Source organism: Cydia strobilella, chromosome 17, assembly GCF_947568885.1.
Source record: "Cydia strobilella chromosome 17, ilCydStro3.1, whole genome shotgun sequence".
Taxonomy (NCBI): domain Eukaryota; kingdom Metazoa; phylum Arthropoda; class Insecta; order Lepidoptera; family Tortricidae; genus Cydia; species Cydia strobilella.
This window is the reverse complement of record NC_086057.1, coordinates 12,843,015-12,866,907: the sequence shown is the minus strand read 5'-3', so window position 1 is coordinate 12,866,907 and position 23,893 is coordinate 12,843,015. Positions and strand designations below refer to the sequence as shown.

General features: G+C 40.0%; 3 protein-coding genes across 3 annotated transcripts in view; 1 reads left to right on the top strand and 2 right to left on the bottom strand.

The window, feature by feature from the left end:
* Nucleotides 1-23,893, bottom strand: part of LOC134748751 (omega-amidase NIT2) — a 92,877-nt gene that overhangs the window by 6,015 nt on the left and 62,969 nt on the right. The gene's annotated exons all lie outside the window — the stretch shown is intronic.
* On the top strand, nucleotides 95-16,400 carry LOC134749041 (uncharacterized). Its single transcript, XM_063683935.1, has 10 exons — nucleotides 95-238; nucleotides 315-456; nucleotides 2,826-2,994; nucleotides 3,666-3,768; nucleotides 9,296-9,402; nucleotides 12,558-12,749; nucleotides 12,932-13,103; nucleotides 14,302-14,445; nucleotides 15,161-15,445; nucleotides 16,231-16,400. Exons 1-10 carry the CDS (start codon nucleotides 173-175, stop codon nucleotides 16,375-16,377), a joined length of 1,527 nt encoding a protein of 508 aa, XP_063540005.1. The 5' UTR covers nucleotides 95-172; the 3' UTR covers nucleotides 16,378-16,400.
* Nucleotides 17,328-20,670, bottom strand: LOC134749102 (uncharacterized). Its single transcript, XM_063684005.1, has 4 exons — nucleotides 20,434-20,670; nucleotides 19,790-19,935; nucleotides 18,935-19,085; nucleotides 17,328-17,432 (listed from the first exon to the last, which is right to left on the bottom strand). Exons 1-4 carry the CDS (start codon nucleotides 20,668-20,670, stop codon nucleotides 17,328-17,330), a joined length of 639 nt encoding a protein of 212 aa, XP_063540075.1.

Sequence of the window (23,893 nt, the reverse complement as noted above, 5' to 3'; positions counted from 1 at the left end):
TGTATATATTTTGTATCGTACATATAAAAACAAATATTAAGCTCTAACTAAACGCTACTGCTGTCACTGTCACAAGTGTCAGTGCACTTTGTTCTACTTCCTTTTATTGAATTGAACACATGACGCTGTAAATGTTGTGTTTATATTAATTTTCCTCGCATTCCAGTTCAAAATGGGGAAACTGGACGTAGCAATTTTACGTTATTTGACGGGAGAGGATTTCCGCGTGTTGACCGCGGTATGTGTTGAGCTTAAAGTGAAATTCAGTGAGGTCCACATTATCCCTAACCTTACTTATTTACGTGTCGTTTTAGGTGGAAATGGGCATGAAGAACCATGAGCTGGTGCCGGGTTCGCTTGTGGCGTCTATTGCAAATCTCCGTCACGGCGGAGTCCATAAACTAATGAAGGAGTTGTGTAAACATAGGCTGCTGACGTACGAACGAGGAAAACACTGTAAGTTACAGAGCTCATGTCTGAACTTTAATAATAAGTCGTAATATACAGCATGAAAGCAATAAAGAATCTAAAATATGAAACCTGATACAACATATGTACATCCAAAGGGTGTTTATGAAGCCCTATAACCAATCATTATTTAGAATTTTTTATTTATTGGGAACAATGTAAGTTTACAGTTTAAAACCAATTCACTTACATGCTAGGAATACAGATATGAATAGGAAAGATACATACAAACTAACGAAAACTAACCTTAACCCATTATAGACTAGCGGTCCCATATGGTACCATTATTTTACGACTTTTATTTTCGCGTGATTGGCCATATTGCGACGCGTAAGACGGGCTTTTATTGGCGAAAGTTGATCTAGGAGACATAACGCTGCCGACTATTAACCTAAAACAGTACTTATTTACATGAGTCGCGTGTGATTGAATGTCAAAGAAGGTGCATCGCAAATTTCGCGGAAAAATGTTTACGCCGTTCAAGTAAGTTACAATATTTGGTTTACTAACATATAAATAACGAATGTTATTGCAAAATCGTTTAATTTAGTAACATTGCTTTAGTTTAATTTATTTAACTAGTGCCGGTAGGTATAAATATTATAACTACAGCGTGTTAAAGTTACTGGTACCGTACGGGATCGCTAGGCGATTCCCGTGCGATTTTTTCATCAACTTTTCGTTTTTTATCTGTTAAGTAGTTTTATTGTTTTAAGTAATACACAATAGTGATTTTACATTTTATCGAAAGATCAAAATGCAGTATTATTTAGTAATCATATTTTATCGTTTTTTATAAAGTTTTGTCATGTTTTGTACACTGCGTACACGAGGCATTGGCAATTTTAGAGGATAACGAGGACATTGAGGCTGAGGAAAAAAATTATATTGAACCTCCAGATCCCGCCATCGCTTCCGATGAAGATTCAGGCGAAGCAGATGCTGGTGCTTTAATAAATAATTTGAACGGCAGACAACTCAACGCCGCATGCGAAGTTGTATTCCGTCAGTCCTCACGACCGCGTCGGTCATGCCGCAATAAGAATACCGTATCTAGCCAAGAAGATGGAGAAGACAAGGGACTAAGAGGCCGCAGCAAGCTGCAAGTGCAGCTGGTCAATGGGACTTTTGTCGGCAAATAACACAAACGTATCTAACCAGATATCAAAAACTACCTCTTACCAACCAACTTCTAAATATTCCCGAACTGACAGCCGTTCAGTGACGCCATAAGGCACGATGGTCGAAACCACCTTCTCATTCCATTCTCAGAAGCGACGAAGGTTTGCGTACGAGAACTGTCAGGCTCGGTCGAGATTGGAATGCTCGAAATGTTATGTAGGATTATGTTCTGCATGCAACTACCAATTTCATGTAAAGTACCTGAACTAACTTTTTTGTAACGTCTCGGAAGCTTATTTATTAAATAAATATAGTACAACATACGTACTGTATGTTATTAAGTTGCAACCGAAGAGGCTGATTTATTAAATAAATAATATAAACATATTTGTACTCTTATTAATTTCATAGTATTTCCAAATATTTACCTCAGTACGTGCCTAGCGGTCCCATATGGTACCAGCGTTTTTTTTCAAAACCAAAGGTCTCACAAAATTTTTATTACTAAAACTTCGTTACATAAGCTCTAATAAAGAACATATTAAAAAATTACAAAAATTGGACACCTCAAAAAAACTCAGTCTATAATGGGTTAACATGCGCAACAAATTCTATTTACTTACATGCTAGGAACAAGAAAATAAATCATACAAGCCTTAGGAAGTTACAGATATTTATAAAACTGCTGTCTGTTGCAATGTTTGCCATTAAAAGTAATTAACTAATCAAGCAGAGTTAAGAATAATTAACAAGGTTCATTGTAACGAAGAAGGAATGCTGTAGTAACACAAGCCTTATTGAGTTTACTGTGGGACTGCATATGTTGATCTGTGTAAAATTGTCCTATAATACTTATTTATTTATTTTAGTCATATGTTAGTCATTTGTGACGTTTTCAACCAAAAGGTACCACATTGTCGCTTGTCGATAAGGTTGATTTCGAATTGAAGCTATATGGAAATAGCGCCTTATTGACAACCGACAATAAGTACCCTTTTGGTTGAAAATGGCACATTTATGTGAAATAAATGTTTACTTATAGTTACGCAAGGGTATCATATCTCAACTTCGAAATATGTTTCATTAGCTGAATTTTCATTTGACCAAACACGTTTTCTTTTCCAAATTGTTGAAAATGGCATCCTGTAGAAGCCATTAGGTTAGGTTAGATTAGATTGGTGACTCTTCTAAAAATTCAATGGGTTTTGAGTTATCATTAAATAAATCCTTGACAGATGATGGTTACCGACTTACCAATGCTGGCTATGACTATCTCGCGCTCAAGGCATTAACAAACAGGAAGGTGATTGCCTCATTCGGCAACCAGATTGGTGTGGGCAAAGAGTCCAACATTTACACGGTTGCTGATGAAGATCATAACCCACTATGCTTGAAGTTGCATCGGTAAGTTCTGAATTATGTTAGAAAGTTATTTCATATAAAATTATCTTTGTCTCTATTTTTCCCACTGGTCACTTAACTATGCTTGATTTTTTTTTGTGACCATGACAATCTAACAACTTAGCTAAGAAACTACTATAAAATTAAACAAATAGTCAGGGGTGCGAATCTCCTCGCTTCAGGCAAATTCGGCTCAGTTCGGCTGAGCAATTATCAGGGTTGGCACAACTTGACGTCCCTTTGGGTGCACGACCACAAATAAGATAATGACTTGAATTTTGACAATCCTAAATAGCCGAAAGGGATAGTGCCATATATTAGAAAGGGACAGCATGATTCAACCCTAAACCGCTGTCAAACTTCGGTTTTGTAGGAAGTTTCCTGTCTGTACGGTAGTACTATTATTTATTCTGTGAAATAGTCATTGCTAGATTAACTGCTTATATTAATATTTAATAACAGATTTGTCTATCTATGCTGTATCGGGGGCTATCAGCTCTGCTATTTTCTGGATGTCCATTGTCTATTTAAGATGAAGCATTTATAAAACATGTTGTATTCTTAATATGCTGAGGCACCCCAGAGGTGCAAAGGGCTTCATAAGCTCGCGATATGCCTTCCCAACCTCAGCAACACTACTCATGCTCTAGCTAAATAGTGTATAAATCTTGCAGGCTGGGCCGCACATGTTTCCGCAACGTTAAAGACAAGCGCGACTACCACGGGCATCGCCACCGCGCTTCCTGGCTCTATCTGTCGCGCATCTCTGCCACCAAGGTAAGATACCTGCACTCAAAATTTAATGTTCTGCAAGATTCTTGCAGTTCGTAAATGTATAAGGCCAAGTTCCGAGATTTAATGTAGTAAAATTAATAAACATTATCCAATGGTTGGAGAGCCGGCAGTAAAGTTTCGAACCAACGTGATACCGCGATGAGATGCACAATGGTTTCCCATAAAACTGATGCTAAGTCCGAATTTGATAGTCTGCCACGGCGGAACTAGCCGAAAGTACAAAAAAAATAGCCACTTCCGGTGCGAAAAAGGGGGGGTCATTTAACCCATCTGATACTGCAATAAAAGCTATGGCATCAGTTAGAAATTTACTGGTAGATACAGAAAAGCGAAATCTGCCAGTATGATTCCTGCCGGAAGTGCTTGGCATACGCTCTCAAAGGTGACCATCAGGACCCCTAAATTAACCCATCTGATACCAGCATGAAACCAATTCCAGTCGGTAGATATGAACCTTCTCTTCAGGAATATATAAGTCTGCCAGGGCGCTTTCAGCCGAAACACCTTGACATACGAGATTATGTGGCGCAACATCCGTGGTACCCGTATAACCCGTATTTTGGAATTTGACATATTACGGACATTTCAAATACTGCAGGCTTATTAATTTATTACTCTATGCTTATATCTGTATATTATTACGTTATTAATAACACATATTTATAATAAATTAAGTTAAAATAAATTAAATAATGTGATTAATAATGATTAATAGTCATTGAATTAGCTATATGAATCGTTTGTCTTTGTCTGTCATTTTGACTTATGTATTTGTAAGAAAAGGATAAAACATAATTTAACTAATTCAGGCTCGTAAAGTTTTACGAATAAGGGAGTATTAGTATTCATAGCTAAATCAGGCTTGTAATGCGACATAAAATGATTTTTGGTGGTTTCTTTTACGCTTGAGGCGTTTTTTCACTTATTTGGTGTATCTAATCACTATCTTATGTAGGGGAGAGAGGGGCAAGACGAGACGGGGTAGCGGCTTTATATGGCGACACGACTGACCAACCATCAGAATCCCGTTAACGCATGACGATGCGTCGCCATCATAGCAATCAGTTCGCACAGTGACCGGCTAGACAAATGGTGTCGTTAATTATTTATTTGCAAAAAAACTGTTTTTGCCATATTCCTTGTTATTTTTAGGGTTCCGTACCCAAAGGGTAAAAACGGGACCCTATAACTAAGACTCCGTTCTGTCTGTCTGTCTGTCTGTCCGTCTGTCACCAGGCTGTATCTCATCAACCGTGATAGCTAGACAGATGAAATTTTCACAGATGATGTATTTCTGTTGCCGCTATAACAACAAACTATAACTAATTGTTTATAACACCTGTATTCATTACCTGTAATGCACAATTGATGAATAAATGATTCTAAATAATTCTAAAAACATAATAAAATAAATATTTAAGTGGGGTTCCCATACAACAAACGTGACTTTTTTGCCGTTTTTTGCGTAATGGTATTATGGTACGGAACCTTACGTGCGCGAGTCCGACTGGCACTTGGCCGGTTTTTGTGTTTATTTGGTTTGCGTTTGTTTACTTATTATCACCAGCACATATATACTATTAATTTATTCCTGTGGCCCAGCAATCACGCCAACAGCTAAGGACTTGTTTGGTTTCAAGTACGGTTTTTTTTTAACAAAAAACTTTCGCATTTCATTAGGCACATGGGGCAAGATGGGGTACATCTTGACGGTCGTAGTTTTAAAGTGATAAACTGATAAAGAATTGCGGATTTGAATTTATTTATTCTTCTCTTGTAGAACGGTGAAAAAGTATAAAAGAAAGTCAAATAATATATAGGTAGAGGAGAGTGGTTAGAGGCCAAGAAAAAAGCGGTGGATGCTGTTATAAAGGGAAGATGGGGTACATGTTAGCTGTAAACACATTTTCTGTCCCTCAGACGACTTAAGAAATAAAAGTAAAACAGTTCGTGAGAAGTTATCAGACGATGGACCCAATAGCCAAAAATTGAAGTTTTGTTTAGGCCCTAAATATAATATTTCTATGAATCATTCTTATCTTGTCCCGTAGGGGTTCCCCATCTTACCATACCTAAGGGCAAGATGGAGAGAAGGCACTTTCGGCCATTTTAATTTATTTTTAATTTAATTATCTAACAAGAGAGTTCCTAGTAAGTGTTGATTATGAAAGACTGATTACCAAAGATAAAATTAAAAATAACATAAACTTAAAAAGAATAGCATTTTCAGTTTTATTGGACTTGAAACATTAAGTATCCCGTCATGCCCACCTCTCCCGTACATTTCTTGACGTTGACGCAAGAATGACGTAGTTTAACATTCAGGGTGTTGTTTTATAATACTACAAATTGAGATAACTAATTTATTGACGACCGGTCTGGCCTACTTACTGCCTGCAAAGCCGACTGTCTTGGGTTCGAATTCCGATAAGGGCATATATTTGTGTGATGAACTTTTCACTTCCATAAAGGGCTATACTCCAGATGTACACCTTAATCAGTAGCTTCTTGCTTTTACATGATAAACGGGATTTCAATAATTGTTTCTTGTGGTTGAAAGCTTTTTTTGCCATATATCAATCCTTGCAACGATGTCTGGTGTGCACCTGGAGTCCCTGGTAATTAAGCTACCTAAATATTTAAAACTTTCAACCTGCTGAATTGGGATGTTGTTGAGAACTATTGGAGGATGATTAGTTTTGCATTTTGAAGTTGTAAGGGTCTTAGTTTTCTTTATGTTTATCTTTAAGCCTAATTAGTTAAATACTGTGTCCATTGTTAACATTAGTAGTAGTAGTAGTAGTAAAACTCTTTATTGTACAAAAACAAACATATAAAACAAGAGAAAAACGCATCATTTGTACAAAGGCGAACTTATCCCTTTCAGGGATCTCTTCCAGTTAACCTATGAGCAATTGAGGGAGAATTGGAGAACGGTAGACATCAAAGCTGTACTAAACGGCATAAAAGAAAATATTTAGTTTCCTAAAAGACAGGTAAACCTATAACCTACAGTAGACATTAGATGTTCTAGTTGAGCTGAAGTTTCTGCAAACGCCGCGATGTCGTCTGCAAATCGTATAAAATGTATTTTCTCCCCATTTATTTTTACCCCTCCCTTGTCTATTTCAAATGTAAATTGGAAACGGGACTTAACCGCGTATTTAAGTTTTAAGATTTACCTCCGACGTATCGAGTACGGCGTTGTCCCCGTGGTCTCGAAGAATAATGTGTAAAAATCGGGAAAGTGAGATATATACATATATGTATATGTTTTCTTCAATTGCATTTATGGTTTGTTGTTGGCAAATACTAGTTAATAAATTCGATGTCTATGACAACTAAAACTAAATAATTCTATTCACCCCTTTCTTTCTTTTCTTATGTATATCTATCGACCCCGTTTTAAGGATGGTTATCAAGAAAATTGCTGGTTTTCTTTGATTTTCTCTGAATTAGGCGGGTAAAAATTGATTTCACAAGTGCACAATTGAAAAACTAACAAGGGACTCAAATAAAAACCGGCCAAGTGCGAGTCGGACTCGCGCACGATGGGTTCCGTACCATTACGGAAAAAAACAGCAAAAAATCACTTTTGTTGTATGGGAGCCCCATTTAAATATTTATATAATATACAACAGGCATCAGAAATACATCATCTGTGAAAATTTCAACTGTCTAGCTATCACGGTTCATGAGAGATACAGCCTGGTGACAGACGGACAAACGGACAGACGGACAGCGGAGTCTTAGTAATAGGGTCCCGTTTTTACCCTTTGGGTACGGAACCCTAAAAATGATGTAAAATGTTCATATTTGGATTATTGGTAAAAAACGTCCTTGACGTTGAAAATCCTGTCTTTTCACACCCGTTTACAATAAGTATGTAATAATAATAATTTTGTTCATTTTGGTAAATAAAGAATATTGTAATTTGAAATTATTTTATTATTTATATATAAGGTGCTAACAAATTAGCTACAGAAATTTTACGAGATGGTACTTTGCACTAGAACAATTAACTTTTAATAGAAATTAAGAAAATTTCACATAATTTTTATTTTATTTACCGAACAAAATAAATATACTATAATTCTATCTAAAAAAGAATCATCATGTATTTAACTGCTTTGTTTGTCTTAAATGTCATTGTCAACGTGTAATTTCATTTATCAACGTGAAGTGGCCAGTTAAGTTTAATATTTAAAAGAGGTTTTAGAATCTGTTCAATGAGGTATCATTTAATTATCTCATTAACAGAGTTTTTTTACAAAGCAAATTTGTTTTCCAATTTTCTCAAAATAACATCATAAAACCTATAATGTTTCATACTTACATATACTTCAGGAGCCGAGTACTATCAACTGTAAAGATATCGGTAGCTAATTTGTTAGCACCTTTATAAGGCAAACAAAAAGTACAAAGCCGTAAGCAGGTATTAAATTAATGCCCAAATTATATTGTGTATATTAATAAATTTGAAATATATGTTATTAATGGCATAAAAATATACAAATATAAGCATTAGGTAATAAATCATAAGCCTGCAATAATTAAAATGTCTGTAATTTGTACAATTCCAAAATACGGGTTCCACGGATGTTGCTCACATAATCTCGTATGTCAAGGTGTTTCGGCTGAAAGCGCCCTGGCAGACTTATATATTCCTGAAGAGAAGGTTCATATCTACCGACTGGAATTGGTTTCATGCTGGTATCAGATGGGTTAATTTAGGGGTCCCGATGGTCACCTTTGAGAGCGTATGCCAAGCACTTCCGGCAGGAATCATACTGGCAGATTTCGCTTTTCTGTATCTACCAGTAAATTTCTAACTGATGCCATAGCTTTTATTGCAGTATCAGATGGGTTAAATGACCCCCCCTTTTTCGCACCGGAAGTGGCTATTTTTTTTGTACTTTCGGCTAGTTCCGCCGTGGCAGACTATCAAATTCGGACTTAGCATCAGTTTTATGGGAAACCATTGTGCATCTCATCGCGGTATCACGTTGGTTCGAAACTTTACTGCCGGCTCTTCTACCACAATCTTACACAATTTTATTAAGACTTGGCCCCGTAGACAACATGCCAATCGCTATTGCTACGTAGCGAACGAAACGCAACTGTCACTGTCACACTAATATGGAAGAGTAAGAGAGAGACACAAAGTGATTCGATGGCGAAGCGATAACGATTGTCACCTTGGCTAGGGCGGCAGACCAGAGAAGTGATATGATCCACTTACAAAATATCCTTTTCGAAAAACATCCTAAATTGGGCTATTTTCCAAATGTCTTTGCCCTTGGGACGCCCATGCATACAGCCCTCAGAAGTAACCATGTCTTGCACTATGGAAATTTAAATTTATATATGTGCCATTTTCAACCAAAAGGGTACTTATTGTCGCTTGTCAGCAAGGCGCTATTTCCATATAGCTTCATTTAGAAATCAACCTTATCGACGACCGACAATGTGGTACCTTTGGTTGAAAACGTCACATTTGCATTCTCAGGAGTTTGCATACATGAAGGCCCTGCATGAACGCGGGTTCCCCGTGCCCCGTCCCGTGGACTTCAACCGACACTGCGTGGTCATGGACCTTGTGCGAGGAGGGCCTCTGTAAGTATCTATGACTTTTTTGGAAATTGTGTCTATATAGAAATACCTTTTTTTGTTAAATTTCACTATTCCAAACTACAGATTCACTTTCGCTATTTCTAAATTTCCCGCACTGAACTGACTTTGAGACTACTGACACTGACAATAGATTTTGCGGTCACAACCAGGGACCGGACAACCCTTTCCGCGATAAAACCCTTGCAATGGGCGACACTTAAACACGGCTAACACATTGAAAGACTTTCCCTTTTGAACTGCAAGCCCATTCATACCCTTACCTTTGACTAACCCTTACCGAAAAGCTAACCAAAAATAAGGCTAGCTCTTAATAAGGGTTACCCTTATCTTTAAGCGCTTTTTATAAAGGTTTCCCTTTGCGTGAAAGAGCCAGGATTAGTATATATCTACGGTAGTGTATGAAAAGGAAAGAAAATACGTGCCTAGTCAAAGAACGCCGCCGTCGCCGCCGACGATCGCTCGGATTCGAAGTAATGTGCCCTTTATGAACAAGGTAGATCACTTAAATTAGCACGCTTATATGCTAAAAGGGAAGCCCTTTATAAGGCTAACCCTTATAAGCAATATGCAAGGTGTTGGTGAGCGGATGATAAGGGTTTTGTAAGGGTATTTGGGCTACCGATTACTCAAATGTGGTAGCTTTATATAAGGGTTTTTAAAAGCAAAACAAAGGGTTTCGTCTGGCATAGAGTATGGTGAGTTAAGCCTTATGCAATACCCTTATAAAACCCCGATAAGGGATAGCGGGCCGGTCCCTGGTCACAACAACACTTTCTGACATAAAATATATTAAAGTGGTCAGCTTAAAATATTAAAAACATAATTTGGTGTGGTTATTAAATACTCGTATGATATCTTTTTTATCTTTTCATGATACGTTCGTATTGTATCATATCAAAAGCGTACTCCCATCTTAAAGGCCGGTAACGCACTTACAACCCGTCTGGTGTTGCGGGTGTCCATGGGCGGCGGTGATCGCTTACCATCAGGGGATCCGTCTGCTCGTTTGCCTCCTATATCATAAAAAAAACAACGACATTTTAATTTACGACTTTGTTATTTTGGAGGGAAAAGGGTGCCGAGAAATGAGACACGGTCGTTTATCGTATGGCTATATTCCGACTGACAGGCCTGTTGCCGGGTGCAACCGGCTGACGAGAAAATCTTATCTACCCCCAATATCTTAAACCTAACATCCCTCCACCTATAGTTTTAAACAACCAAAAGAACAAATTAGAAAAATGGTTTATAATCCACCAGGTTTCGTGCGCGTTTGGTCTCTCGCGGGGCCGCGTTTTGTCCCGCGGGTTCATTAGGCACCGTCTCCGATGCCGGTAGTGGCGGCGTATGGGCCTTGGCAGAATCATTATTACAAGGTTCCTCTAACTCTGTCGTGGTCGATGACGCTGGTGTCGTAGCCGGAGCGGGCAGGTTACAGAGCGCCGTTGGGGCCGCCACAGCCGATGGTACCGCTAACACTTGAGGAGTATTTGCTGGAGCAGCCTCTATAACTATAGCTGGCATGTTATCGGGGGTGAAGGGTTTTTGCCCCGGTCGGGCAACATCTTGGTTTTCCGGTTCAGTTTGCCCTATGGCATCTTCCTCCCCCCTATACTTGTATATTTGATTTTTATGTCGTTTTATTAAGCGGTCCGATTTTTCACATTGAACTAAATACGTTGATCTCCCTAATTGTTTCTTCACCAACGCTTTAGACCAAAACGCTCTTTGTCCCTGGTACACTTTCACTATAACAACGTCATTCGGCTTAAAAATAATGTTCCTATTGCCACGGTACTGCTGCATCTGCGAACACTGATTTTTACGAACTGTTTCACACAATGCTGCATCGGATGAATCCCGGGGTAATGGATTCATTAAGTCCAATCTACATCGTAGGTTCCTACCGAATAAAACCTCCGCTGGTGATCGGTTCGTGGATGAATGTTTAGAATTTCGGTACTGAAACAAAAATTCGTGTATTTTCATTTTTAGCTCCTTTTTTTGAGCACCACTTAGAAGAATGGCTTTCAAAGCTTTTTTAAAAATCTTTACATAACTTTCTGCCTGACCGTTGCTTGCCGGATTGTATGGAGGGATCGTGACGTGAGAAATACCATTCGAATTACAAAACGCTGCGAATTCTGTAGACGTGAACGATGTGCCGTTATCTGTGCAAATTGTTTTTATTAAACCGAACCTAGACATCAACTCACATAAACAATTTATGACAACTCCCGAACCGAACCCGTTGCTAACGTCAAAAACCTCAACCCATTTTGAATAAGCATCGACAGCTATCAAAAACATATTATTATTAATCGGGCCTGCAAAATCAAGGTGCACTCTATAAAAAAAATCAGGTGGGAACTCCCAGGGCGTCAGCGGGGCGCGGCGGGGCGCGGGGCGTAGCTGCGTGCAAATTGCGCACGCGGCGGCCGCGCGTTCTATGCACGCGCTCTGCCCGGGCCACCAGAACCGATCACGCGCTGCTGCCTTCATTTTAGCGACACCTAAATGGCCTCGATGCAAATCCGTTATAACTTGGCTTCTTAGGGTTTGAGGAACTATTAATTTAGCGCCCCTCATTAAACAACCGTTTTCCACTGAGAGTTCTATTCTACAGTCAAAAAATGGTTTAATTGCTTTATCTATTATTTTATTTGGCCATCCGTTTAAAACATAACCTACTACACGTGATAAAACAGTGTCTGTTTCTGTCGCGCGGCGTACATCACAAACGGAAGCGGGCGGCGAACCGGTTTCTGCTACGAAATGAATATAGGAGGCGCGATCTGTTCCGGCCGCCGCCGGCACGACCGCCTCGCCGCCGCTCCGCTCAGATTGCAACGATGACGTCACCGCCATGGAGCGACTAAGAAAATCTGCGGTGTTGTGCGCACTACTAACGTACTCGATAGTGTAATTATATGCGGCCAAAAATAGGGCATACCGCTGAAGTCTATTTGCGGTCACTTCCGGTATCCCTTTTTCGGGGTTAAAAATTGACAAAAGGGGCTTATGATCCGTTCGTAAAATAAATGGTGTTGCTCTGCCATATAAGTATTGGTGGTATTTTGTAATACCGAAAAATGAAAGGGCTGCCAACAATAGCCTAATGATTTTTATAATTGCAGCACCCAAGTCCGGTCCGTCCCGGACGTGCCGGCGCTGTACGATGAGCTGATGTCGCTGGTGGTGCGCCTGGGCAACTGCGGCGTCATCCACGGAGACTTCAACGAGTTCAACATCATGATCGACGAGGAGGGGAAACCGATCATCATTGACTTCCCGCAGATGGTGTCTACGGAGCACCCTAATGCTGAACTGTGAGTAGTGGCATCGTAGTTCCTAAACTGATTAACAGATTTGATTATGGTTTTCAGTAAAAGATTTGTGATATATGTAGGTATGATAGTTCTTAGATAGGTTTTATGTATGAGTATAACCTATCTTTAGTTATATAATATAATTGATGGGCATATGTGGATTAAACAATGTATGCTTCCAGTTACTTCGATCGCGATGTCCGCTGCGTCTGCGACTTCTTTAAAAAGCGCTTCGGCTACGAGAGCACCCTGTACCCACGCTTCAGCGACCTAGAGCGAGAGGACGAGTTAGACAAGGAGGTCGCATGCTCGGGCTACAAGCGCGCCAGGGATGTAGACGATGAGTTGTTGGCGGTAAAGCATTTCTTTATTTAATAAAGAAAAAGAATACTATTAGTAATGCACCATCTTGAGCGAGATTGCATTCTGCGACCTACAGGAACTCCAGTCCAGTAACTCCAACTAAACGAGCTAGATACCGATACTTCTTCCTTAGGGAAGCACTCAGTGACATCCACGACATGAAACAATCATCATCATCATCATCATATTAGTATTATTATTTCATTGCATGTTTGAGAAAAGCATTATACCTCGGCGTGAAAAGGGGTTGCCGGCCTCATAACTATTCGGCTGGCAACCCCTTACTTCACGGCCTCTGTAGTACCTATTTGTTATTATAGCGGCAACAGAAATACATCATATATGAAAATTTCAACTGTCTAACTATCACGGTTCATGAGATACAGTCTGGTGACAGACGGACAGACAGACGGACGGACAGCGGAGTCTTAGTAATAGGGTCCCGTTTTACCCTCTGGGTACGGAACCTTAAAAAAACAAAAATACAATTAGAAAGTCAAGTTCTCAGTGACCAGTTGAAGGCATATTTTCTAATTAGGAAGGATTTGATTGGTTACGAGCATCGCTAGGAAAGCGGACAATGATGATTTTACTGCATTCTTAATGCTAACGAACTATAGTAAGATAGTAACCCACACATGCGACTGGTTAACCCCCTTCGTAATGGTTAATTCCCTCGGACGCGATATCGCGATAAATTCAAAGCCTCGAGCCATTTTTTAGCAGGCATACAATTTTAATTATTTATTATTTTATTTATTTGGAGATCCAACAGCTGTGACATTAACATAAAAAATATAGTTGATACAGGAAGCCAATTATAGGAACTCACAGGTAGTGACATGATACAAACTAATAGGTACTATACTAAGGTTGCGCACTATCGCTGTTACATACAAAATAGTTTATAGTGAATACATTTTTCACCTTACGCCCATGTGACAGTAGCGAAACGGCCAAGCCACATACTTCGACTGAGGTGTAGAATTTGTGAAGTTAGGGCCTGTAGAGTTAGAAGCTTGGCTCTGTAGAGCATCACTACGTTCTGAACGTAAAAGATCTGATAACTTTTTGACAGTGCGAGTCTTATGGTTTCGTCTTGGCAACATTTTACATGAAATGTTTTTGCGGGGATATGTAATTACTAGTATTGTTTTCAATTTACTCAACCCATTGTTTGTCTTCACAGGAACTTGGTATAGGTCTTCAAGTGAGTGACGACGAAGATTCCGAAGAAGACGCACAGACAACAAAAGACTCAGATGGCACACAAGACACAGCTTACGACAACAAGAACTACAATGAAGAAGAACTAGCCGCGCTTAGGAAACAGGTGAACGTTCAAAAAATATAGGAGCGTGCGTCATTTGTAGTTTTCGATTTATACGTGATATACTACTTATAGCGGAAGTCGCTCGACCCCAATTACAAAGAAATACCGCAAATCGATGTGGTTAGCCGTTTAGCACACGCATACTAGAGGTCAAAACAAAGGGGGGGGGGGGGAATATTTTTTAGGAACTGCGGGTCAAAAATTTTGTTTTGACCACTAGTATGCGTGTGCCAAACGGCTAACCTGTACATCGATTTGCGGTTTTTTAATTCAAATAAATAACTAATGTACAAACCACATTGATACAACATTTGAATATTCTTTTATCTGCTATTCCGCTTCCTAAACGAGGTTTAGACTAGCAAGAACTTGCATGCAATTTACGTTACATTGCTGACTACTAAAGTAAACTGCATTCAAAATGTTTATCAGATACCGCAATTTAATGAAAATTGCATGCAGGTTCTTGCTAGTCTAAACCTCGCTTTAGAAAGGGCGTCCGCTGGCTGGCGCGGGTGCAGGTCACGGGCGCACGCACGCGGGTGCCATTGTAGGTAGAATGTGTCGCATGCGGCCGCGCCACGCTCACCCGCTCCGTGCAACCGCGCCAGCTTGCGGACGCCCTAAAGTTCAAAATAAGTAAAGGCTACTACATACATGGTTATCCTTACTTACTAATGAAAAGTTGTATAACGCTACATTTTTATTGTTACAGGTCGACGACTCGATCCAAAACGACGAAACATCCATACAACGTCTCGCTCACAAAACAGTATCCCTGGAAATCCAAGACGAGCCTCCACAACTCATCGCAGTCACAGAACACAAGCTCACAGAAGAAGAAGACAAGCTGACCGAAGAAGACGATAAGCTCACAGAGCTGGACAGGAACTCGCAGAAGTACCGTTTGGCTATGGTTGAGAAGGCATTGTCTGATGTGAGGTCCATGAGGTCGTATACGTCGGCGAGCACGATAGCGCCGGAGGTGGTGAAACAGCAGGTAACTATCAAGGAAAGGAACTATCATAGTATACTCCAGGATAGCCCAAGCTATGGGTCTCGAGCCAGTGGTGAGGCGCGAGCGAATATTATATGGATGTACACCCCAGGCCAAAAGTATCGAAACAAGCTTGTATTTCAATAGAAAAGTATGATCTTTTAAGCGATGGATTTATACTACTCATTGACAATTTGGTAAAAATAATAATAGAACATTTTAAAAGTAAATTACTCTGGCTGTGATAGCTGCCAATTCAACATTTTGTCATGTAATTAAAGGGTAGGTATAATTATGTAACTTTTTCCTCCTTTTTTTTTTAGCTTTTTGACAATATTTTAGAATGTTTTGATATTAAGCGTGTAATTTTAATCTTTTGGGTTTTGCCTAATGTAAGTCTTAGTTTACAAATATATACAACAAAGATAGAAACATGAGATATTAAAGAAAACAACGTTGTTTCCATACTTTTGGCCTGGGGTGTATGCCAATGGGTGAAATTGTTCTGGTGGGTCGCAGCTTACCCCTGGGGCCCGTTTATCAAAAGCTTGTAGCTTGTAATACAAGTGGAAGTCCCTTTTTGACAGCTTTTGTTAGAATACAAAGGGACTTCCACTTGTATTACAAGCTACAAGCTTTTGATAAACGGGCCCCAGTTCGTTACATTATGTAAATACTACAAGTATTGCACCTTATAGAAAGACCACGTACACAAAGTTGTCAAATGTGACGTTTTCGACTAAAAGGTGCGTTTTCAAATAAAATAATTAATCTTATCTTTTTAACAGGTAAAGAAGAATCTTGAAAGCAGACAGAAGAGGACGGAGAGGAAGAAAGCAATAGCCAAGGGAGAGGCGAGTGCGGTCACGCGCCAGAGACGAGAGAACAGAGAGACGGTCCGAGAGAGCCACGGCATCTGGGGGTGGGCGGAGTAAGAAGTTAATATATGTATATTGTAGACTTTGTAGTTTTATTACAAACTAGATGTAAGGCAGAATATCATAGAAATGAAGAGGCAAGAGCGCTAATGTAGACAGTAGAGATGAGAGAACATTAGGTTAGATTGTGATGACTCGTGACAAAATCACTGTGTTGCTTGAGGAAAGTCTTTCTACGTAAGTATTTTTAAGTTTTATTTATGCATTAGTTTCATTTTGTATTATCATTTAATTAACTTTTTAATATCTTTAAGTATCTATGTTTATTTTCCCTACGAGCGTTTGGTTTGCCGCTTTCTCTTATCCCCCCTTACCCATAAAATTTATTCAGGAAGTTTAACAACAAGAACAAACACGCTTCATAAAAACACTATAACGTCACTGTAAAAGCAATCGGCTTGGTGTCAAGACTGTCTAGGTGCGTTTTGGATACCTTGACCTTGTTTTCCGTGGAAACCCTTTCAAGACAGCGCGACTAAGCTATTCAAATATTTTACAAAACCTAAAATGAGCAAATTTCTAGCGAGGTACGGGCATGTGATACGGTGGGATGAAAGTCATAGACGGTATTAGGAATGAATGTGGGGGGATTTAAGAGGAAATGCAAACCAAGGTAAGCTGTGTAAGAGATCATATGAAAAGAAAGCATGTGAATGATGAGATGATGTGTGACAGAAAGGTATAGAAGAAAAGGACACGCTGCGCCGACTCCAGTACCCAAGAAAACGGGACAACGGCAAGCGAAGGGGGTTGGCAACCGTCAAAGGTTTGCCCCATAGCTTGCCTCTTTCTGTAGTTTGTTCTATGAGATTTGGCTTAAAGGGCTGGCATCCATAAAATAAAATAAAAAACAGAATTTGAACAATTCTAGGGATTGACAAGGCAAGCTATGCTGGCGCCATCTGTCAAATACTTCGACCGGTCAACCCCATTGATGATTGCTTCAACTAGTCTTCCACGGTGGGCGGCGGCTCCGTGGCGGCGTCCTCCAGGTCCAGCCAGTTGTGGTCGCGCAGGTACAGCAGGCGCAGGTACGCCTCCGCGCACAGTATCTGTAGCAGAGCACGCTTTCAGTCGAAAATGGACTTTTTATATACCTCGTCGGTGGCAAACTAGGACACGGCCCACCTGATGGTAAGCGACCGCTGGCGCTGGCTGGCGTAGGTGGGACGGTGACCATCGTATAGTCCGACAAGAAATTGTAGATAATAAATGAGGGCGCCACTTCCTAAAATGCGCTCCGTAAAATGCACATGGCAACAATTTGTTATGGATTTTTTTAGTTCCGTTTTAATTAATTTCTAGTATTTCTACTATATTATCCACTATATGCCTCCATATAACGCCTGCAATTCCAGGGGTGTTACATGCGCGTTGCCGACACTTTAAAAATTACTTTTTTGAAGAACCTCATAAGCCAATAGCCCCTCCAGAAAACCTCGACAGCTATTTCACATCCGGGGCGTCCGTGGAAGGAAATTCCTCTTAAAGCGCGAACATTTAGGTTGATAGGGTCTAAGGTTTGAGGATGAATACCCTGCCGACGGCGAGCGGTGCGGTTATAATATTAAAGCGGCCGTTAGCATCATGTCAAACGATTCTTCAGATCAGAGCACAGCCCATTGTACAAGCGGTAGAACACACAAGGAGGCAAAGTCTCTCCTTAGACTTAAAGGTTCAATACCGCTTGTGAGTTTGGTATCGTCGGCGATTCGCACAGCGCACCTTTGGACTGAGTCTAAGGGTCCAAGCTGGTATTCAGGTGCCAGCACACAGGTGACAGCAGTGCTGAGATATGGGGTCCGACTTGCGACTTATATAATAGCAGTCTTTGCCCCGGATTAAAGGATCGCCTCGCTTTATTGAACACACTTTTTAGATGCCACTGGTAGAGGGTTTATAGCAAAATGTGGAGCGCCACTATTATCGTCATATTACGGGGCAGAGCAGAGGGCCTACCGCCAAAATTGAAAAATAGAGAATCGTTATCTCTATCGCTCGAATACGCAAGAGCGATAGAGAGGCAGATAAAGCGGTAGTCCCTCAGCATAGTCCTACTTTAACGCTGCGTCTTACGTAGGCGAACACTCGCGAAACGAAGCGGCGCCGCGTGGCGGGCTCAAGGCGTTCGCGTTCGCAACGAGATCGCCCACGTAGGACTCTTCTGTAGGTATAGTTAACGCTATCTCTACTGAGCTCTTTCACTTACCTGTACTAACAATGGCATTCTGTTAAACAAAAGCCATTATTTCTTTTGTGTGAGCGCTTGGCCTTTGTGCTTGACGATCACACACAATGGCCACGTGCTCAGGCACAAAGGCCACGCGCTCACACAAAAGAAATAATGGCTTTTGTTTAACAGAATGCCATTGTTAGTACAGGTAAGTGAACGAGCTCAGTAGAGATAGCGTTAACTATATCAAAGGATTGATTCACCCCGCTCCGCGCCGCGCCGCTTCGCGTTTGCGTGTTGTTCGCCTACGTAGTACGCTGCGTAGCAATAACTACCGACCCAACACTTCTAATGAGACACCATAATGCATAATGGGTTCACCTGTTCTGAATTGCTATAGCCGTGTAGCCGCACCGTGTACCCGAACACACTGGTAGATAGTTTAGCCTCCGTCACGGCCAGGTAGTTGTCCTCCGTGAAGAACGGGTAGTTCTCAATGCGGTACTGCCCAGGTTTTATTGGGCAACTCATTCTGAAAGTGATTTAAATGGTAAATGTGAACGTCGTGGTTATGTAATTTTTTCGGGTGCTTAAAGCGAGCGAGCGGTACAGTAATATAATTAATTAATGTCATTACCGGGTCTAACGCGATTTAATTTCATTATTTTAGCTTTATTCCGACGTTTCAGCTAGGTTGCACTAGCTGTGGTCACGGAAGACTGACGTCCCAGCAAAATGATAATTGAGATATTGGTAAACAACACTAAACTTAAAGTGTTATAGATAGTGTTATGCGCGTACAATAGGCATAGGAAAAGGCGGTCATTGTACCTACGAAATTCTTTGTGGTGAGCGTCCTTTCATTGAAGGAATTCAACTTGAAGGAATGGATGTCGCGTCGGGAGTGGTCCTGTGACTGGTAGGTAGGTACAGGTGGTCGTGTGTTGATTCCGGAAATTATGCATGCGACTGGCTAATTATTAATACTTAAACTTAATCTCAAACTGGTAGTCTGGAGTGAAATAATTTGCTGTAGATATAGATTATACTTTACAGCAAATTCTTTCGCTACCTAATACGGGTGCAATCTCCGTGGACGAAAGGAAGTGAAGTTCTTGTGACCGGTAGGTAGCCTGGGACTCGGACAATGGAAGTTGTGTTTGAAGTCGGTTACAGGAGCTAGTGTGCAACAACCGTGAAAGTGATGTCCCGTGACTAGTAGGAATAGATACTCGCTTGGGACTCAGGTAGTGGAAGAACATGCTGTAGAGATCGAAACCTGGCAAACTCTCGCCGCTGCAACCGCCAGAGACGACCGTGAAAGACCGGTAGTGGTCGCATGTGTCGGTGTTGCGAATGTCTGGGCACTTCTGCATCGTTGCCTAAAAATGTGAATGTATTTAGAATAGCAAATAATAGTTATTTTAATCGTAAACACACAGACAATAAACATACATTAAAAGAACATAGTGAAAATAAAGTGTCACAAAATGGCCTCATCTCAGCATGCTGCTGGCGACTTCCAGCGCTGATCTTCCGATGAGACCATCAAGTGAGAATCACGGAAGGTAACAGACAATCACGGAAGGTATTTCGTTACTGTTCAGTTCTACAGTAGTAACATATTTTTATTTCACTAGGTGTATAGTTTCGCAATGATTTCCATTGCTGATGGCCCTACGAACCGGATAAAACAGTGTCAATGCGATCTGTGCAAATATCCATCTGATAGGTGATGTATTTGAGCCCTACTACCCAGCTTAGTACTGTCAAAGCTTGGTACTGTCAAAAATAATGGCTTAGGTACTGACATCCCTATCACCACAAATGCCACAATGGACATTTTACTATAGTAAAAATGCATAAAGAAAACAACAAACCTTGATATCCCAGCCATCACTGATATTCCCAGTAATATTCAGTTGTCCCGACAGTATGAAATCGTAGAACCGGCGCATGATGCTCAGCTCCGACACTCTCACCGCCATCTTGGATGCGTCGGCGCAAGGGCCCACTCGGCTCAGGAATAAGTGAGTTGGAGCTACGGTGGCGCGTGCGCGTGCCGTCACCAGTGGAAGAATTAATAGAGGTAAGAGCTGTGTTACTAATAAATACATGTCTGTGAGAGCTGGTTGGTGGCTGTACTTGCGGAAATAAAAGCTGGCAAGGGTTTGCTGGTCCGGTCAATTGGGAGATGATGAAACAATGGCCGTCACTGTCTTGATCTTATAACAGTGTAATTTTATTGCTATCTAGTGATTTCAGTATTGCTGGCTAGTGCCAGAGACCAAAGTTGTGAGATTTATTGCAGTGTTGTGTTGTTTTAATTTTAAATTGGCAGTTTTTTTCGACATATTATTCGGGGTCAGTACACGAAACTTTCTATTTATTATTTTCCTACGTCTAGAAAATTTATCTTCAGGAGACTTTTTTATTTTGTCCGTATTTTAGGAACGTGATGTTCGATGTGTTTTTATATCAGCGAATAGATAAATATGGTGAAGGTAAAATAAACGCCAAAATTACGTAAACTTTGAGTGTGGCATTTGACTAATGAATTTTTGATAACTTTTTAATGACGTAGATCGTCGATCACATAATTTAGATTAGCATGATTATGTGGCTTGTTTATCTACATTTCGGTAAACATATATACCTACCTTATCTTATGTACGTGAGAATATTAAAGGTTAGGAATAGAATGACTAATAGGCTACTTAGTTTTATTAACACTGATATACAATAGTAACGTACAACCTTGGCCCATAACCTAAAATTGCAACGCGTATTTGTCATCTATTTTATTTACTCAAAGTACATACAATACAACTCTTTATTCCACACCTCCATAAAAGAAACGATACAAATCACGATCTTACACATTAATAATCTTAGTAGGTACATTTGCACGAAAAGAAATAAAATTGTGGTATTTTATTTAAAAAGGGACCTTATTGTCGATGGCGCTTACGCCATTATTAACGATGCTCCGATATAAATACAATGCCGCGCGGCGCTGTGCGGCGTAAGCGCCATCGACAATAAGGTCCCTTTTCATAGATAATGCCCCAATTGTTTTCAATGTAAACCCAAAGGGTCTTGTGACTCTATTAAATGAGAACTTCACTATTTTCACCTCTATGATTTGGGTGGAATCTCGTTGACTTCAGAATCTTCAGCAGTTCATAAACCTACCTACAGGCAAACTGTTACCAGGGAGATGATAAGCTTGTGGGTGTGACGAGTGACCCTATAATATATTATCATTGTTGAGGTTAACAAACAAGTAAATTGATAGATATTTATATAAATAACATTCTGCGAAGTATATTAAATATTTTTATACGTAGAATCAGTTCAATTGTATTTAGTACTTAAGCTTGTAGTTATATCATCATCATCATCATCATAATTTTAGTCTGTTGAATATATGGCCATTCCGTTCGTATCTATCTCTGCCACTGTTTTAAGCTCCTGGGGGCCTAGCTAAGATATGATCGTTGATCGAAAATGCCAATCGAAACATAAATGGGGCATTTTCTATGATTTTCGTTGTTTTGTACGGTGAATTATTTACTAATTTTAATGTGATTATTTCAAGTGTTTAATGTATGTAATCATTTTATATGCATGAATTAATATTCGACACAATGTATATTGTTAAGAATTAAATAAATAAAATAAATAAATAAAAGGGACCTTATTGTCGATGGCGCTTACGCCGCACAGCGTCGCGCGGCTTTGTATTTATATCGGAGCATCGTTTATAATGGCGTAAGCGCCATCGACAATAAGGTCCCTTTTTACAGAAAATACCACAAATAATGAATAAAAAAAGTCACGTGACTTTTCGTAGCATCTTCCATCCCGATACATTTTTTTATTGTTTGGCGTTTGTCGATGTACGATTGTCATGAATATTATAAGAATACTAAACAACGAAATATACATAGCTAATGTGCTAATTAGCTACTCGAAAATACCGCTTTACTTACACGCGTTATCATTTGAATAGCTTGACATTGAGTAGTTCATTATCTCGACTAAATGAAATCATAGTAAACAGTCTTGAAGATGTCTTAATTTGTAAATAATAAATATCTAATGTTTACACAACAGGCCCCCGCCTAGCTGATTTTCGGTCACGGCGACGCGCCGGTAGGTCTATTCGGTCTACTTGGGAATGATTTATATCAGGGGTCGGCAACAGGCGGCCCGCGAACCTCTCACTTGCGGCCCGCGAGCCTCACTGGCTATTTTGTATGTAATTTTGACAAACCTCATCCTCATCTCTTTTGACCTCATAAAGTCATAAATATTAACAAAGTGCGGCCCGCGTCAACTTCGTTAACTACTATGTGGCCCTTGGCTGCTAAAAGGTTGCCGACCCCTGATTTATATGATAACACATTATACCGCCTATTCCCAGCTGTGCCCGGCGGGGAAAAATGGGAATACACCGTGTATTCGTACTCGTAGGTACGCTTAAGATTACAACTTGCCTACTTTAAACCTTCGGATTAGGTTTCCAATGTAACCTACATTGGAAACCTAATCCGAATATGTTTATTTTAGGCTGCAACCGGGAAAACGCTTTTAGTCGCACTACTATAGTACCTAAGCTCAATAAGGCTATTAAGGTTCAAATTTATGTGACAGCTCATTCAGGGAACAATCGGGGAGGGATTTTCTTTGGAGATAATAAAACGTGTTATCTCCGAATGGGCTGTTTTATGAATTTCAAGTATTTCAACCATATAAATAAAATGGTAAATTTGCTTTTTAAACGGGCTTGTTCCCGTTACTTATGCCGGGGCTATTAGCAGTAAGCTGTGTAACCACTGCATAAAGGAAACAATTAATACCTTTTCTTTAACAGATCAGGGCCCAAGCCCGAAAAAATCATACTAGTAGAGTTAATTTTACAATAACATTTTACAAAAACATGTAGAATAGCGCCAGGCGCGCTCGCAAAAAATGTCCATTGATAGAAAAACGTGTGCGCGTAACGTAAACGCGTGTGGAAGCGGCAGCTGGCTAGCTACTAGCTAGCCGCGTGGGCCAATTCACAAAAGGCCCGTGAATAAAGGCTACCATATTTAAAATGCGTTTTGCGGCCAAGTAAGTTTCTTGAACGTAATTGGGGGAAATCAAATACAATTCGCGCCAAAATAATAAATGTCTGTTATGAATATTTGGCGCGAAGCATGAAGGCACCCGTTTCATACAGACAACATGAAAAAGAATATAAAAATATTTCAAACAAGTAATTAAATAAATTACCTACTATATTTTTTTTACAGTAATGAAATATACTATTTATAAGTACCGCACTTCGCA

Bases quoted from the DNA above. Each gene is read 5' to 3' on its own strand.
- LOC134749041 (XM_063683935.1), top strand. From the start codon at position 173: ATGGGGAAACTGGACGTAGCAATTTTACGTTATTTGACGGGAGAGGAT. The intron at 457-2,825 runs GTAAGTTACAGA...AATCCTTGACAG, and splicing joins GTACGAACGAGGAAAACACT to ATGATGGTTACCGACTTACC. The intron at 3,769-9,295 runs GTAAGATACCTG...TTGCATTCTCAG, and splicing joins CGCGCATCTCTGCCACCAAG to GAGTTTGCATACATGAAGGC.
- LOC134749102 (XM_063684005.1), bottom strand. From the start codon at position 20,670: ATGTATTTATTAGTAACACAGCTCTTACCTCTATTAATTCTTCCACTG. The intron at 19,086-19,789 runs GCGAGTATCTAT...AATCACTTTCAG, and splicing joins TTCCACTACCTGAGTCCCAA to AATGAGTTGCCCAATAAAAC. The intron at 17,433-18,934 runs GTGAACCCATTA...GCTCTGCTACAG, and splicing joins GCTATAGCAATTCAGAACAG to ATACTGTGCGCGGAGGCGTA.